Here is a 14,969-nt window from a genome sequence, read left to right on the forward strand (position 1 = left end):
CACACTAATCAAAATTGTCAAGTGAAATCCCTGAGTGATGTTTGTATTTTTGGTTTTGAAGACTCAGATGTCTCAGGTGGCTTCAGTGAGATTAACTCTGCTGATGGCAGGTAATCCCTGCCTAATCTCCAAAATCTGTAGGACTGAGACCCATTTCTGCTAGTATTACATTCTGATCTCACTGAGGTTCCTCACTAGCAGGAGACAAATATATGCTGGCTGGGAAAACAACACATACCAGAAAACACAACAGGGTGAGATTATATTTGTCTCTCAGTCAGGACTAAAAATGAGAAAATTAATTAGGCTAAAATTAATGTAATAATTATGATAGAAGTTCTCACCTATATCTTCAAGAAGCTCCATCACAGCACACGCTGTAGGAGGAACTAGACAGTCATGGGCATCACCACGTACCAAGCGTCCTAGGTTTACATCGGATAGTCTGCAGTGGAAAAATACGGCAAGTTAAAAAAAAAAATGTTGTGTAACACAAATCCTCAGTAACGCTTGTAACATGGCTAACAGCTAATCCCAAGAGCAAAGGCGACTCATAAAAGTAAATCCTTTGATAGACACATACTGTGGCTAATTTGTATCATCCGACATCCCAGTTCGACAAACACTGAGCCTCAAGAAAGGCCAGGAAGGGGATCTGTGAGTTAGAACTAGTAACACGAGCCCACAATACACGGGCGGCTCTTTACGCCTTGCAGTGGGCTAGCTACCCAGGGCACATCGGGCCAAAACACCTCAGTGGCTGCAGTGGAACCAGACCAGTGCTGCCAGGGCCAAGCTGAGCCGGAGGCAATAAACCATCATCATCCTTCTGGGCTCAGGCTGGCTCGCTGGGGGGAACTCAGGTGTTTCCGCATTGCACCGCGTTCTCTCTCATACACAAGGATGCTCTCAAGTTTCCATTCTCTGTCCATCTCCAGTACTCCAGATAATAGAAAAGTAACTAATTTGCAAGATTTTCACTTTTTTTTCCTCACATGAAAAAAAAAAAAGTGAGAGTGGAAAAAAAGAATATTAAAAATGGGTAACTGTCTGCTGCTGAGGGCAAGAAGGCTGCAACAGCAGCAAAATGGTAAGCCGGACACCTAAATTCTGCCAATGGTCCCTCCAGAGAGCAGTGCAACTCAAGACTGATTGGAAAGTTGTGCTAATGGGTCCAAACTATTATAGCCTACTCTCCCACTGCGAGAGAGTGCTGTAAGGAAGTTAAAACCTTTTCTGCAACTTTTATCAATCCTTCTTGTGAAAATTTTGGGATTTATGTTCAGTACTTCGTGACTACCATTTGTATTACTGAAGTACTGAAATACCTTAAGTAACATGAGAAAATCAGAACTTTGTTTCTGATTTCTTTGAAAAGACCATGTCCTGAATATACAATATATAAAGATTAAAAAGATAGTGATCAAAATTACTTCAGCAAAAGACTTCTCATTGATTCAGCAGCATCTTCTATCACTGCTCAATAGCACAGCCAGACACATTGACTGAGGAATCCATTAATGACAAGCACAGGGGAAAATTGATCTTAGAGAGCCATCAACCTTGCATCTGCTAATATTATTTCTCAGTGCTTCACTTACCCGTCCACATCCTTCTCTGGTTTCACAGCGTTTAATACCTTACTGCTATATAAGCTTTCTGGGAGGTCAAGGGCAAGGCCCTGCACGTTAGGATCCTCATTAAGTCTCAAGATTTCATACACAATCTAGGAAGTTAATAAAAAGCATTAAAGATCAGAACAGACAAAAGAAGAATCTAATTAGAAGGGGATAAAACCTATATTTTAAAACTACCTTATGGCCACCTTTGCTTCCCTCACATATTACTGCAACTTCTAAATGAAAAGCAATAACTCACTTTCCTTGTTTTATATTTCCATGGCTTACCAAATTAAGCCACCCTGACACTGTTCTAAACATTTTGCAAAGCTGGCACATATTACATGACATTACGCTGCCAAAAGCATTTTGTCTTTCGCCATTCCAAATTTCAGCAAAAGCTCGACACAGCTTCAGAAGATGCTTTTAGAAATAAGAAGTCTTAGTTAAAACATAGGTTAAAATAGGACCAGATCGCGTCCCAACACAGAACATGGACTGTGTTTCCAGTTGTAACACTGGAAAAAACAACTATACGAGAGAAAATACATTGTATTAAGCCAGCATATATTTTTACCAATTTCCCTCTCAAAATCCCTGATCTTAAGAGCTGACAGTCATCTTGTGAAGAATTGTTATTTTGAAAAGGCGCTGCACAAAAGTTTATGAATTTCAAGGACTGAACCAGATGCGAGTTCAAATAGTGTGGTGCTTAGTTGCTGGCTGGGGTTAAGCCACAACACATCATCACAGCATCTAAAATACTTACAACTCATGCAGAGTAAAGCAATCTTGTATTAACTTACCTTTACTGTACCCAGGCAGTTATGGCAGAACAAAAAGTGCACGGTATTGAAATCCCTCCCACCTTCCCAAACCAGGGAATGCAAGCTAGCAGGTGGATTTTAACAAATGAAAAAAACCTTTGTCACAGTAAGCAGGAGAGTAAGCAAACCATTATGAACTTTATTGAAAGTAACTTTCTTCAAATAACAAAAATACCCTGCTTTTTCCTTGACATACACAGCTCAGCCACTTCCTAAGATACTAGTTCAAATTAACAGCAACTCCTGCTGCATACTTGCTGTATTTTACTTATTTCCTACTCTGTTACTCAGCACATAAAATACATTTACCAACAGCAAAGTGTATTTGATCTTCATTTCAAAAGCCCGCCCTTCTTAAATGGGTAGCTGACTATTCATCATCCACTAAACTGGACTCCTAATATTCTCCACAGTAAGTTCCTCTCAATATATCTGGAAACTGTCCTCAAGATAACACTGCAAGCCAGAAAACATTTTAAAAACAAAGTGTACCAGATACAAAACAGTACACAAAACCCACAAGCCTGCAGGATTATCAAACTCACCAAGTACAAGGAGGCCAGCTGGGAACACTGGCATCTTTTACTGCAGATTCCTTTGCTGGTTTTGTTTTCAGATGCCTCAGGACCATGTATGTTAATATGGTTTGCTATAGTTAAAACACACTTGGTACTAGTGCTGTACCTCCAACCTAATGCCTTTGACAAGGTAAGAATTCAGCCCTCTAGTGATTTGGGGTGGATGATTTTTTTAATCCATACTTTAAGCATTACAAGATCAATAAACAGGCAAATAAATTCAAACCCCTCCCCCTCTAAATCAATTAATTTTTAATTTCCCTGAATAACTTGGGCAAGAATCAACTACAGTCACAAGAGCAACTGTGGGAGACAGGACTCCCATGCTGGTATGAGGGGACACTGCAGTTAAATACCAGACACGAAAACAAAACATTACTCTGCTGATTCTGCCTCAGCTTTCAAGGGGACAGCAGACAAGCCCATTGATTCCATTTTTTCCCATGCTTGCCAACAGGGGGATAATACTTGCTGCTTGAGCTAGGCAGTTCCAACCCTAATTTGAGTTCATGGAGATCCGTTCAAAGTGACAATTCATGTCAGCAAGAAATATAAGTTTATGACAAAAGCAAAAACAGAAGAGTTCTTCAGGTACTGCAGTTACCTCATCTGTGCTGCTGCCTTCAGGGAGAGAGATGTGAATAACACGTAGACCAACCTGACAAAAGAAAACACTTATAATTACCAAAAGCAAGTAGCTCATGATTAATAACAAGTGTATCAGCTAAAGCTTACCTCTTTGGCAAAGTTCTTGTTTATTTCTTGAACCAAATTATCATTATGTGCCTTGGGGAACAAAACAGAAACTAAGTTTTAAAATAATAAATTTACATTTAAAAATGCACAGGTCCATGCAAGAAACATAGCGAGGATCTTTGTGTCTACTTGTATTCAAACAAATAAAAAGCCTAGCAATTCTAAGAAAGAAGCAGAAGGCCATCCAGTGAATTTATTTTGGCTTCATTAGTTTAAGTGTGTGTTGATATTAGCCTGGCTTTTATAGACAAGACTGGCTAATTCCTTAATGTAAGTTTACCATTTAAGAAAGGTACCAGTCTGTATCTGAAGATACCATTCTCCATCCGGCCATGTAACAAGGGTGAAATAGGTAACAGCAGTACTAGCTTTTCTTGCACTGTCCCCGTATCACCTAACACTGGTTTGTCTCACCACCAAAAATGAGGCAAATCATTATCATCACATATTGCAGTGAGTTCTGTCAATACAGACATGAGAGAAGTTATCAGCTCCTCCCAACTGCCAGCAGGCACCTGTGCTAGGACAGAAGCGTCTCCTGGGCAGATTTACCTGGGAGACCATCTCACCCAGGAATCCTCCTCCCGGCGATCTCTACACCTATATGCGCCATATATATTATGATATTTAATTGTAATAAATACAGTTGAATTTTACTCTTCAAGTTACTCTTGAGTCTTAGGAGGCTCTTCAAATACTTTGATATACTGTAACAATAAAACTGAGAATTCAATACCCAGAACTAGAAACCTACCAACAGATCAGTGAAGGTTCCACCCTCAAAAATGTTAGTGGCTTCATAGCAAAACGAGTAAAACACTTCTCACAGCTATATGATTATGTATAAAATCTGTCTTCCAACCGAGACAACTGGACCAAAATAAATAATTTTAAAAGGCTCTGTTACAATTTCATGAACACATTCTACATAGCTTTTTCCACAGGACTCGGTGCCAGTGTCAGAGCTGAGCCGCTCACTCAGTGGTTAGCTGCCAGTGCTGGCTTCGACTGTCACTAGCATCACCCAAAGTGATTTTGATTCAAGCCCGTAACAATTTACCAACCCGTTAATCCCAAATGGTTCCAGACTGCTGACAACGAAAAAAACCAAGAGCACTTAAAAGGACAGGCTCTGCAGAGAAAGGCAGCTCCTGAGAGGGCACAAGGGCTTGGCCTCCATCTCCCGGCTCCTTCCCCCAGCCCAGCACTGCCTGCATCCCTGCTGCTGCACTACTAGTCTCCCACTCCCCAAATCCAGCGGCTGGGGGTGAGGGGCAGCACAGAGGCAGTTGAATTAAGAACACGTGTGGAGCTCACACTGCGGGGAGGGAAGAAGAGCCAGGACTAACAGCAGCTCAGCAAATGTGGGACTGTACCCCCACGCTGACATGTAACCACCGGGACTGCTCAAAAGGTTTAACTGGGATGGAGCCACCAGCAGTACCGCACTGTCCCCTGCAACGTCTTCACTCCTGCAGCACTGGCGGGTGAACGCTCACCTCGCACGGGTGCAGAAAGTGCCTGCCCTGAACGTGTTCCCGTCACGACCCGCGCAGCGGCACAGGCCACGCCAGAGCTCGGGACGTGGGCTGGCAGAGCGCAGGGGCAGGGCAGGGGCTGCAGGGGAGCTGGCAGTGCTTCGCTGAGCTTTGCAGGGCAACAGATCCTCTGCTAAGCAGGATCTTGCTGCTACATACTAGTTTTCAACTTCAACAAAGTTAAGAAGCAGACACCAATCTTTTTTTGCTGTTGCGCAGTTCCAACTGAGGTTCAACACGGATAATAAGCAATGCAGGTATCAATCTCAGTATCAATGCAGGTTCAGATGGCTCAAGAGGAAAAAAACGCATCTAAAGCCATTCCAGAGCAGGCTCAGTCTGCAACTGCTCGTTCCCAGTACTGCTGCAGTGGTGGTGCCACGTTACGCTGACTGCTGTTACCCACGAGCGGCTGGCAAAGGACACCGTTTCACTGCCCTCCCTCTGCTCCTCTGGCTGCAACGCAGCACGTGGAGAGCAGCATGAATCTTAAGGCTTTGCACGTGTTACCCAGTAAAGCAGAGCACCACAAGACCATTTGCAGACTAAAACAAGTCATCTTTCTACCAACAAATACACATTCAAAGTGAGTTCTGCTTCAGTCCTCACAACCAGGCTAGAGCTAGAGTGACTGACAGCTAGAGAACATAGTTTGGGTGAATTTCATCCAGAAGGATCTAGGCCACCTGTTCCTACACCCCCCCCTCATGATGCAAACCAAGTGAGGTAAATGGGGACAAGAGGGATGTTCATTTAAAGCACAACCGTGATCAAAACCAAAACACTGATGTAGGTGCATCTCAATTGATATTAAAAGTGAGCAGGAACCTCCCCCTTCTGTCACAATGCTCTCTCCCACCCTAACACTATCGCTTCCTTAATCCCAGCATAAAACACTCACATGGCCATGCAGAAAACCAGACTCGGTGACTAACACGTTTGAAAGGAAGCCTCCCCAAAACCCTCCAGCCCAGGGTGGATCACTGCCCCAATCCAGCTCATGCTGCAACCGGACGGAGACAAGACAGGAGTGAGAAACAACAGGTCACTGAGAAGACGGGTCACTGCTTTTCTAGCAGTCCTTAAACTTACAGCCTTAAAGGGCTATTTGAAAACTTTAACCGCAATTACTCGCGGAGGGTAAGAGATGGGAGACCTTGTTCAGGTGGCCTCGCTAGAAGACCTACTGAAATAAAGTTGGTGCTGCACTTCTTAGATTCACTATTAATACTTAAAAAATATTTATAGTTAGGTTTTAATTTTAAAACCTCCTAGGTCAGAGATTCAGCGTGCGCCAACTCAAAACCAACGCCATTGTCCTAGGAAACAGGACAAAACCATTTTTGCCTGCATGGCTCTGGATTCCACTCTGAATGACAAATATCCCTAGCTTCTTGGCCTTGAAACCTTAAGAAATCTAAAGAAGAACATCTCTCAGCTTTGCAGGGATAGCAATCCTCATCTACGAGTTCGCTTGCCTATCTCAAAGATGGCAGCGCCCATGGGCTGGAAAGGAAGGCTCTTCATGGCATTAGTAATAAACTAGCTCTGAATTACAAGATAGCTTCACCTTCAAAAGTGCTGCTACTTCTAAAGGATGCTGACATTTTACACAGAGCATTTATTTCACACAAGCCCTTCTGAGCTGACTAGGACTTTTCAGTGTGGTTTCCCTCTCCCTAGGACAGCAGCAATGCAGTCATAAGCTACAGCTGCCCAAAGGCAGTAAGGCTGGCAGGAAGGAGCAGTGTCTTTCCTTAACCACGGCAATGTTATTTCAGGGGTGGGAGGTGAAGGGAGGCCCACATCTTCAGGCACATAAACACTTTTTTCAGGACTGCAACAAAAGCTTCAAGCTAAATAAAGATTGAGAACAACTGCTTTGACTTTAACTCAATTATCTCAACAAGCTTCGACTACCTGCGAGAAAAAGCAATCTGTACTTACAATGGGGAAGACTATGTTAGCAAAAGGAGGAAGGGATAAAATTGTTTCCTTCCTTTGCAAACCTTTCCCACAGCCTGAAGTTTGCTGTGGCTGTTTCAGGCCTGGAGAAGGGCAATCTACAGTCTGGTGGGATTACCTCCTCCTATTGCTTTGCTTCAATAAAAGTTACTTTCTGTATTGTGCGCTTCTGAAGTTTCAGACGAGCAATGCTACCAAAGCAGATCTCTCACAGCCAGTGAGGATACAGACATACTTTACCTGAATAATGGCAAGCGTTGGCTCAAGCTGAGGGTTTTCCCTCTTAAGAGAGGCCAAGGATTTCTTTGCATTCTCGGTGATTTTGCTGCAACATAATAACAACAAGCAAATCTTTAGCAAAATAAATCTTCCTGGCATCAGTCAGCAGAAACCCATGTTAGTCAGCACTATGGAGTAAATGCTTGGGCACGTATGCTTTTAATCACCAAAATTACAGATGGATGTAAATGGTGAAGGCTGGTGTTCAGCAGGCAGGTACATAAAACCTTAACAGACCAAAATACCTTTGTTTTACAGCTACATGCATCATTGCTCTGACATGCCCAAAATTTTATAGCTAACCTACGCTATTTCATGACAAGGCTTCCAGCCCCACCGTGGGAAGTGCAGCAGGGAACCACCACCCCCTCCCAAGCCCTTGACTCAGGTGGGTCCTTCGTTTCCACACTCTAGACCCAGGCAGCAACAGAAGCAGAGGTCTTTACACCTAGGGCTGCTACAGCTTAACACAGGCAACACCAGCCCTAAGAGCAGCAAACCAGCCACTTTTATGGAAGCTATTCAAAACCGCGGGCAGCAAGGAGACAGAGGAGCTCTGTTTGCCACGCTGCTTCTTGGAAAAATAGGCGGCAGCCAGGCACTGGGAATGCTTTCTAGAATAGTTTTCTGGGTAAGTGGTTGTCAGCTCTCCTCTGTTACCTTCTGCACACGGAGGGGAAGGAGGACACCCCCTGAAAGATGTCTGTCTGTCTGTCTCCCACAGCAGGCGAGACTAATAGAGGAAAAGACAGCCTAAAGTAGGTTTTTTTGCTACCTCATACCCTCCCCCCTTGCAGGGGCCAAAGACCAATTCAGGTCAATGCCGTGGCAGGCAAACTGTCCCAGCTGGGTCTGAAGCGGCGGAGCGGGGGGGGGGGGGGGAGCAACACACCCAACCCGTTTTCCAGGCGCACATCCATGCGCAGCCTCACCTGCACCACCGCCACGTACCCCCCCGCTCTGCTCGCCCTCAAAACGCCGTCACACAAAACCCACGAAAAAAACCAAACCAAACCAAACCCAAACAAAACAACCGGTGGCTGGGGGAGGGGGGGGGGGGCCGGATTTTTTTCCACGAGGTCTCCCCGGGTTGCATCAGCCGGTGCCCCCCCCCACCACCACCTCCATCCACCTCCGTGCGCCTCTTACCGCGCCGCCTCCGCGCCCCGCGCCCGCCGCCCGCCCAGCCCGCGGCTCGGCGGGAGGGCGGCGGGGAGAGCCGGGGCCAGGCAGCGCCTCAGCGCCGCGCTCCTCATCCCTCCGCCGGGCTCCGCTCAGCGGGGCCGGGGCGGGGAGCGGGGCGAGGGGGGGGGGGGGGGGGCGGTGCTCGGAGAGCACCGCCCCCCCCCCCCCCTCGCCCCGCTCCCCGCCCCGGCCCGTTTCGCTTCCGCTTGCCCGCAAGAAAACACCAAAAAAGACCCAAATCGCCCCCAAACATCACCTCCTCCCCGCTTATAAACCCGAGCACCACGCCCCCCCCGACCCCAATGAACGGAACCCCAAAGCTTTTGCATACTCCACGTTTATTAAAAATAGTATGAAATGGTCCCTGGGAGAAGTTACAGGCTAGTACAAGTCCCTTTTTTGTCTGTTTCCACCCCCCCTCCCCAAACTTCACTGATTGCATGAGATGCGAGTTAAACCCCTAGCCGTTTAAACAAATCTAGACGTGCGCGGGGAAAGCACAGATTTAACTTCTATTCATATTTACAATACTTTACAAGCTATATTAAATAAATACGGGCTCTGCTACACCTCGGCGTCTTAAATATGTACAACATTATTTCGCAGTCGGATTTTACTAGATAGATGCGGGTCCTATCGCAGTGGATGCGCTGACGGTAACAAGTATCCCAGTGGTACGAGCTAGTAAGTCCCGTGACCAACCAGCCCTCAAAATAACAATCCCTAGCCAATGCAAGATACGTGCGGTAAATAATTTAATCCATTCTAACAAATTCAAATCCTTAAATCTTAGTCTACAAATAATTAGCTGTACACCGATAACTTCAGGTTTTCCTCAGGGTAACCAATGTAGTAAATAGTCGGCCGTTCTGGAAGTACAGTGCTCTGTAGCTGAGGGGAGTGATAGGTGGTTAGTAAAAACAGTATTTCAATGAAACTCGTTTCTTTATTGATATGTTTAACTCAGTACTGGCTTTATCCACGTAATCTGAAGAATTTAAGCACCAAATAAGAACACCACTCACACAAGATGATCAGTGTAGACGTATTTAGGCTTTCCTTTAGGTACAATGTTTTCAAGTAACAGAATCCAAAGCTCTGCAACAAAGATGACGAAGGGGAGCAAACGTGCATCATATTGGAAAGCCTGTTCTCGTTCTAAATGGCAGCATTCAGCCTACACATTATTTGCAAAAGAATGGAATGTATTCTCATTTTTTAAGCTACTTCTATTGTAGATAAATTGGATTAGAGTCAGCCCTGCCTGGTTTAGAAAATACATATTTTACCTCTCTCTGCCAGGAAGGGCCATTTCCTACTACCAGAGATACATTCCCTGGGGAGGGCAGCTTGCCACTCAACCGGCAGTATGGCTGAACCACCCTATGGGCCAAACATGCCCCATGATTAATATTTCACCCAAGCACCTGGCCAAGCCTCAGTCCCTCTTGGGGTCACTGACTTTGGGACTCAAGAAAATGCCCTGCAGGCCACTGTGTATAAAATACAGCTACCTGGCAAACTCACACACAGTGACTTTCAACTGCTGGGCTCTGAGCTACAATATACTCAGATTTTGCTGTCACAACTGCCACCATCACTATCACTGGAGGTACCAAACCCGGTCTAGCCATCTTCACAAGCAGCGGAGCCCCCCTTCTCCTGCCCAAAACATCCTCCAGGCAAGGACAGCGTCACATCCACAGGTTCACACAAAAAGCCGCCACTGCCCGTTCTCTGCCTACTATGCAGTTATGGAAAGTAGGAGAGGCTTCAGACACAGAGCTATCAGTCTGGCATCCCTCACAAGCACTAGAACTCGATTTTGTTTAAAACATAAGAAGCCTGTTCTAAAGTAATGTAGCATATGCATTGGTCCCACACACTTGGAATCTGTCTGACAAAAAGTAATGTGCAAAAAGTATGTGCAATTGCACATGTAGCATGTTGGTGTAATTACCAGAACCCTGCTCAGAAATCTGCACAGTCACAGGAGTAGCTGCTCAGCTAAATGCTCCCGTATGTAACCAGAGTAATCACGTAGGTATTTTGGATGCAGAACACTGGTCACCAACTCAAAAGTCCAAATACTAAGGTTTCCGCATGATAAAATGGTTTAAGAATCAAATGGCATCACACCTGGTTCACTGGGAAGAATCAAAAGGGTATCACACCTAACAAGGGAAGAGATGCAACAGTTAAATAGGAGCGAAGTCCACCTGCACTACGGAGCGAGACACCAGACAGCGTGCACGTGGCCTTTTTACTTCCAGGATTCTAAACCATTTTTAAAAAGATACATTTCACATCTATTTATAATATTACTGTGATACAATGCCTGATTGTGTAATATTATGGAAATACATGATGCCAGTACTGATTGTCCTAGTATATACTCTGTCATGACAAGGCAGTGCAGCTAGAAATTACTGAAAGCATCAAGCAAAGCTACTTGAACTGAGACACTGAAACTTTTCCCTTAAGGACTGGACAATATTCTGCTGATTAGGAGATGGTACTCTCCACAGGTAGTCGTTCAGTTTATCCGAATCACTATATGCAGTCAGATACGGGGTAAGGGCGTGTTTGCTGCTGGCGGACTTTGCAGGAGTACAAGAGACAGTTTTGCCGCAGAGCGTTTCAGGAGGGGCAGCGTCCTCGTTACGCAGTTTAGGATCCAATTTCCTCGTTTGGTTCTGAGAAGTCTCCAGGTCAGATCCCTCATCTTCAGACTTTATTTCGACATAGTCATCATCATCCCCTTCTCCTTCTTCAGTATCTTTGAAGTTCGAAAAATAGTTCTGAGTGGCCATCTGTGCCGTCAGAGGGGAGGCCCTGTTCACTCTCAGGACCTTTTGAGAATCCTGCAGAATCATATCTGAACAGTTTTCAGGGATCTGCTTTCTCATATCAGGCCCTGTACATCCTGAAGCAATACCCGGCGTTTGATGGCTGTTGAATCGGAAGTTCCTATTCGAATGGAGCTTTTTCTTGTCCGTTTCATTAGGATATACGATTGATTCTCCAGACCTGTTGACCACAATAGAGGAAGACGACTGCGACCTGCTGTATGCCTGCGGTTTTACATTGCTTACTCTTCTCCCAAGAGAGTTATAGACGTGATCTTGATGTAAATTTTCTTTGTTCGGTTGGCTGATAATGGCGCTCCACCTCTGCGTTGGAACATGCAAACGGTTAGAAATCTGAAGGGAAGGCACCGAGCCAGCTGACGGCAACTGCCTTGAATTGCTTTTTGTACCAGCTTCTGTATACGAGCTCTTGGACTTCGGATCTTGGGATTCAGGCCATGGAGAGAAGTCGGCCAGCTCACCGTTACTGTACGTAGAATGCAAAAGCCAATCTTCTGCTCTTGAGCATTCACTGGCAGCCTGGGAACGAGGAGGAGATGCAGCCACGGGTGTGGAAAACCTCCCGGCTGATGGCTCCTGAGGAGTGGCCCAGGCTTCCTTTTGGACCTTAGGTGAACTTTCTCTAAAGACGATTTGGTCATAAAGCTGGGAATATTCAGCTATTCTGGCACCTAGAAAGGAGAGAGAATTAACTTAGCAGAGGCAAGCAATCCATTCGAATGAGTCATGTGAAAATTTAAAAATCTCAAAACACTTTGTATTGGTCAAGGGAAAAGTTTACAGCTGTGTCAGTATCTTCAGCCTTAACAAAGTAACATGACACAATAGAGACCAGAAGAGCCGTGCATTGCATTGCATTTCAGTACATTGTATTCAGAAAATGAAGCATAAAATACGTTGTGACAGTGAACAGTCATGCAGGACGCAATGTAGCACACGGTTCCAATAATACGCTGATTGTTTCATGTTAAAATGGAAAAGAACATTCAGAAAATGGCCTGGTAAATAAGATATTTAGGGACTTTTATAAATATCACAGGAAGGCAATGACACTCTAGTGCATGGAGTCCACTGGCTCCATGTCTCCAATTTGTTTCAACTGACCACAGGCAAAAATAGTTCCAAAGCTGGTGCACATCCATCCATGACTTTGCACATTCATTAGATAGAGCAAGACCACCAGCTCTTTCTTATTTGGTCCCATTCCTTATGCTTATCGGCATGATGTGGATGGTACCTGAGCAAACATACATGACTTGTTAGGAGGGGAACCTACCTGAAAATACACCTTTTCAGTCAAACTCTGAAGATCACATTATTAAAGGAAATAACTGCTTTTCTGTAAAGAGGCCAATAGTGCTTCAGGCACGATTTCTATTTCCAGCCTCAGCTGAGTTGATCTTTCCTGATACTACCCCACTATTTCTTCCCAATTTTATCAAGTAACAACAAGAACTGAGATATAAAGGACTATTCATGTTAGAAGCAGTCACAGAAAACTCATTTCAGTAGTAAGACAGAAAATACAGTACTGATATTCAACTAACATGGTGGGGAAAATTCATAATCTTCCAGTTCGGTACACAAATTTCACCGAAAGTTACTAGAGAAATATATCTGTACAGAAATATTTTTAACATACCAATTGCAGGACCCCCTTGTTTCTTCTCCTCCAAAATAGCCGCAAGATCTTTGTGTTTCAGTTTTTGTTGTCTGCCAGTTGGCTGTTCCTGCTCTGGACTTTTAACTTTCAAAAGCTGGTTAGCCTTCTTAATTTTTTGACTGTACTGCCTTGCCATCATAAAAACCCTGTTCTTTGTTTTATCCACAGCAGCCAAGTCATTTTCCATGCCCTCTGCATGCGCATGGGACAGAACACTATTGGCAGATTCATATGGGCTATCTACAAAAGGCATCTCACTGGAGAAGGAAGATCTGTTCAGACTCATAAAAGAGTTCTCCTTGCACGGTGTAGTGTCTTCAAGCCTGAGATTAGCCTCACTTACAGTGGCAGCCCTGGGCTTCACAGTTTTAGGGAAAATAGGAGTTTCTGGTAGAGAGAGAGTAGACAGAGAGTACTCTACATCTTTACTCAGTTCGGGCGTACTACCAGCATGCAGCCTTTCCTGCATATCATCTTTACAAACAGGAAAGGCTGCAAGGAGACGGTCTCTTGTCTTTTCCTCATTCTTCTTGATGTAATTCTCCAGGTCATTCCAAATCTCATCTACTTCCTCCGAGAGTTTATCTGCTGCAGACTTATGGGACAGTGAATCTGAGTTGGAAGAGCTATCTACTAGGCTCAAATAGTCATTGTCAATGGGAACACGATGGTAAGGACTTTCATCTTCACTGAACTGGAGACTCTCTTCAGAAACAAACTGCCGCAGATTATCGCAATATGCAAAGTCCTTTTCCAGGCCCAGAAAACTCCTCCTTTTAGAGCATTTTAAGGGGTCACATTTAAAATCCAATAGTGGTGTTTCTGGAAGCACTATGGTGTCATAGATGTTGTCTTCAACGATCCTGAGCTCATCCAAACTTGAAGTAGGTGCTTCTCTACTGAGTAGTATCTCATCCCTACTAGCACAAATGGATGCCCTGTTTTGATTTGCTGTCCTATTTTTGGAGGGTGAATCTAAGCTGCTTTTGTTTTCAGCCTCATAGAGAGAGTCTCTAGCAGATCTCTGAGGACCACGGTCTGTCTCCTCCCTTCTCGTCAGACCCATCAGCTTTAAGTCTTCATAGCTTATATTATCATAAACATGTTCGATATCATCAATAGTCAGCTCCTCTGAAGATTCGGGATATGCATTCATACCACTTACTTCTGCTCTCTTCACTTCCCTTCGAGAACCACGCTCCCCTATTTTATACCTTATGCTGGCTGGAGATGTGTTACTTTCACCAGCACTACTGGCCCGCCTAACAATTTTGTGACGAGTGGGGCTGGAAGTCTCGTTTTGATGCACTACCCCCAAGTGCCAGCTACATGGACGCCCAGAAGAAGCCCTCCTTTCTCCACCCACAGCTGAACTAGCATTGGATGTAGACACTGATGGTACAAACATCTGATAATCATCTTCGTCGTCTTCATTCTCATAAGGTGGGCGCCGGGTGGGAAACAATGCCTGCCTGATCTGATGGTCAGTCCAGATGTTTCTGACAGAGGTACTTCCCCCCAGGATATTCATGATTAGCGAGTCGCTCTGGGGTGTGCTGAATTGTCTAGGTGACTGTGGCTGTCTAGCTGCGCAGGAAAACGGAAGATCGGTATTCAACTGGGTTGACTCTTCATCTGAAGGGTCCTTGGAGCTCTGTGGAGATTTGAAACATGCAGGTAATATTAGCC

The 14,969-nt window shown here is 44.8% G+C and overlaps 2 protein-coding genes across 4 annotated transcripts in view; both read right to left on the reverse strand.

The window, feature by feature from the left end:
* The window catches only part of MTHFD1L (methylenetetrahydrofolate dehydrogenase (NADP+ dependent) 1 like), a 160,999-nt gene extending 152,157 nt beyond the window's left edge, over positions 1 to 8,842 (reverse strand). The window contains exons 1-6 of one of the 2 annotated variants that reach the window (XM_075035984.1): positions 8,712 to 8,842; positions 7,524 to 7,608; positions 3,760 to 3,810; positions 3,629 to 3,682; positions 1,602 to 1,726; positions 345 to 445 (exon numbers count right to left, since the gene is read on the reverse strand). In XM_075035984.1, the coding sequence (XP_074892085.1) occupies positions 345 to 445; positions 1,602 to 1,726; positions 3,629 to 3,682; positions 3,760 to 3,810; positions 7,524 to 7,608; positions 8,712 to 8,818 (523 nt within the window). In that variant the 5' untranslated portion in view covers positions 8,819 to 8,842. The remainder of the gene's footprint in view (positions 1 to 344; positions 446 to 1,601; positions 1,727 to 3,628; positions 3,683 to 3,759; positions 3,811 to 7,523; positions 7,609 to 8,711) is intronic. The other variant, XM_075035983.1, reaches the window with a different exon arrangement.
* A 236-nt stretch (positions 8,843 to 9,078) lies between these two features.
* The window catches only part of PLEKHG1 (pleckstrin homology and RhoGEF domain containing G1), a 139,239-nt gene continuing 133,348 nt past the window's right edge, over positions 9,079 to 14,969 (reverse strand). For both annotated transcript variants that reach the window (XM_075035988.1, XM_075035989.1), the window contains 2 exons: positions 13,260 to 14,934; positions 9,079 to 12,288 (listed from right to left, as the gene is read on the reverse strand). In XM_075035988.1, coding sequence (XP_074892089.1) covers positions 11,186 to 12,288; positions 13,260 to 14,934 — 2,778 coding nt within the window. In that variant the 3' untranslated portion in view covers positions 9,079 to 11,185. The remainder of the gene's footprint in view (positions 12,289 to 13,259; positions 14,935 to 14,969) is intronic.

Source organism: Buteo buteo, chromosome 9 (assembly GCF_964188355.1).
Source record: "Buteo buteo chromosome 9, bButBut1.hap1.1, whole genome shotgun sequence".
Classification (NCBI taxonomy): Eukaryota; Metazoa; Chordata; class Aves; order Accipitriformes; family Accipitridae; genus Buteo; species Buteo buteo.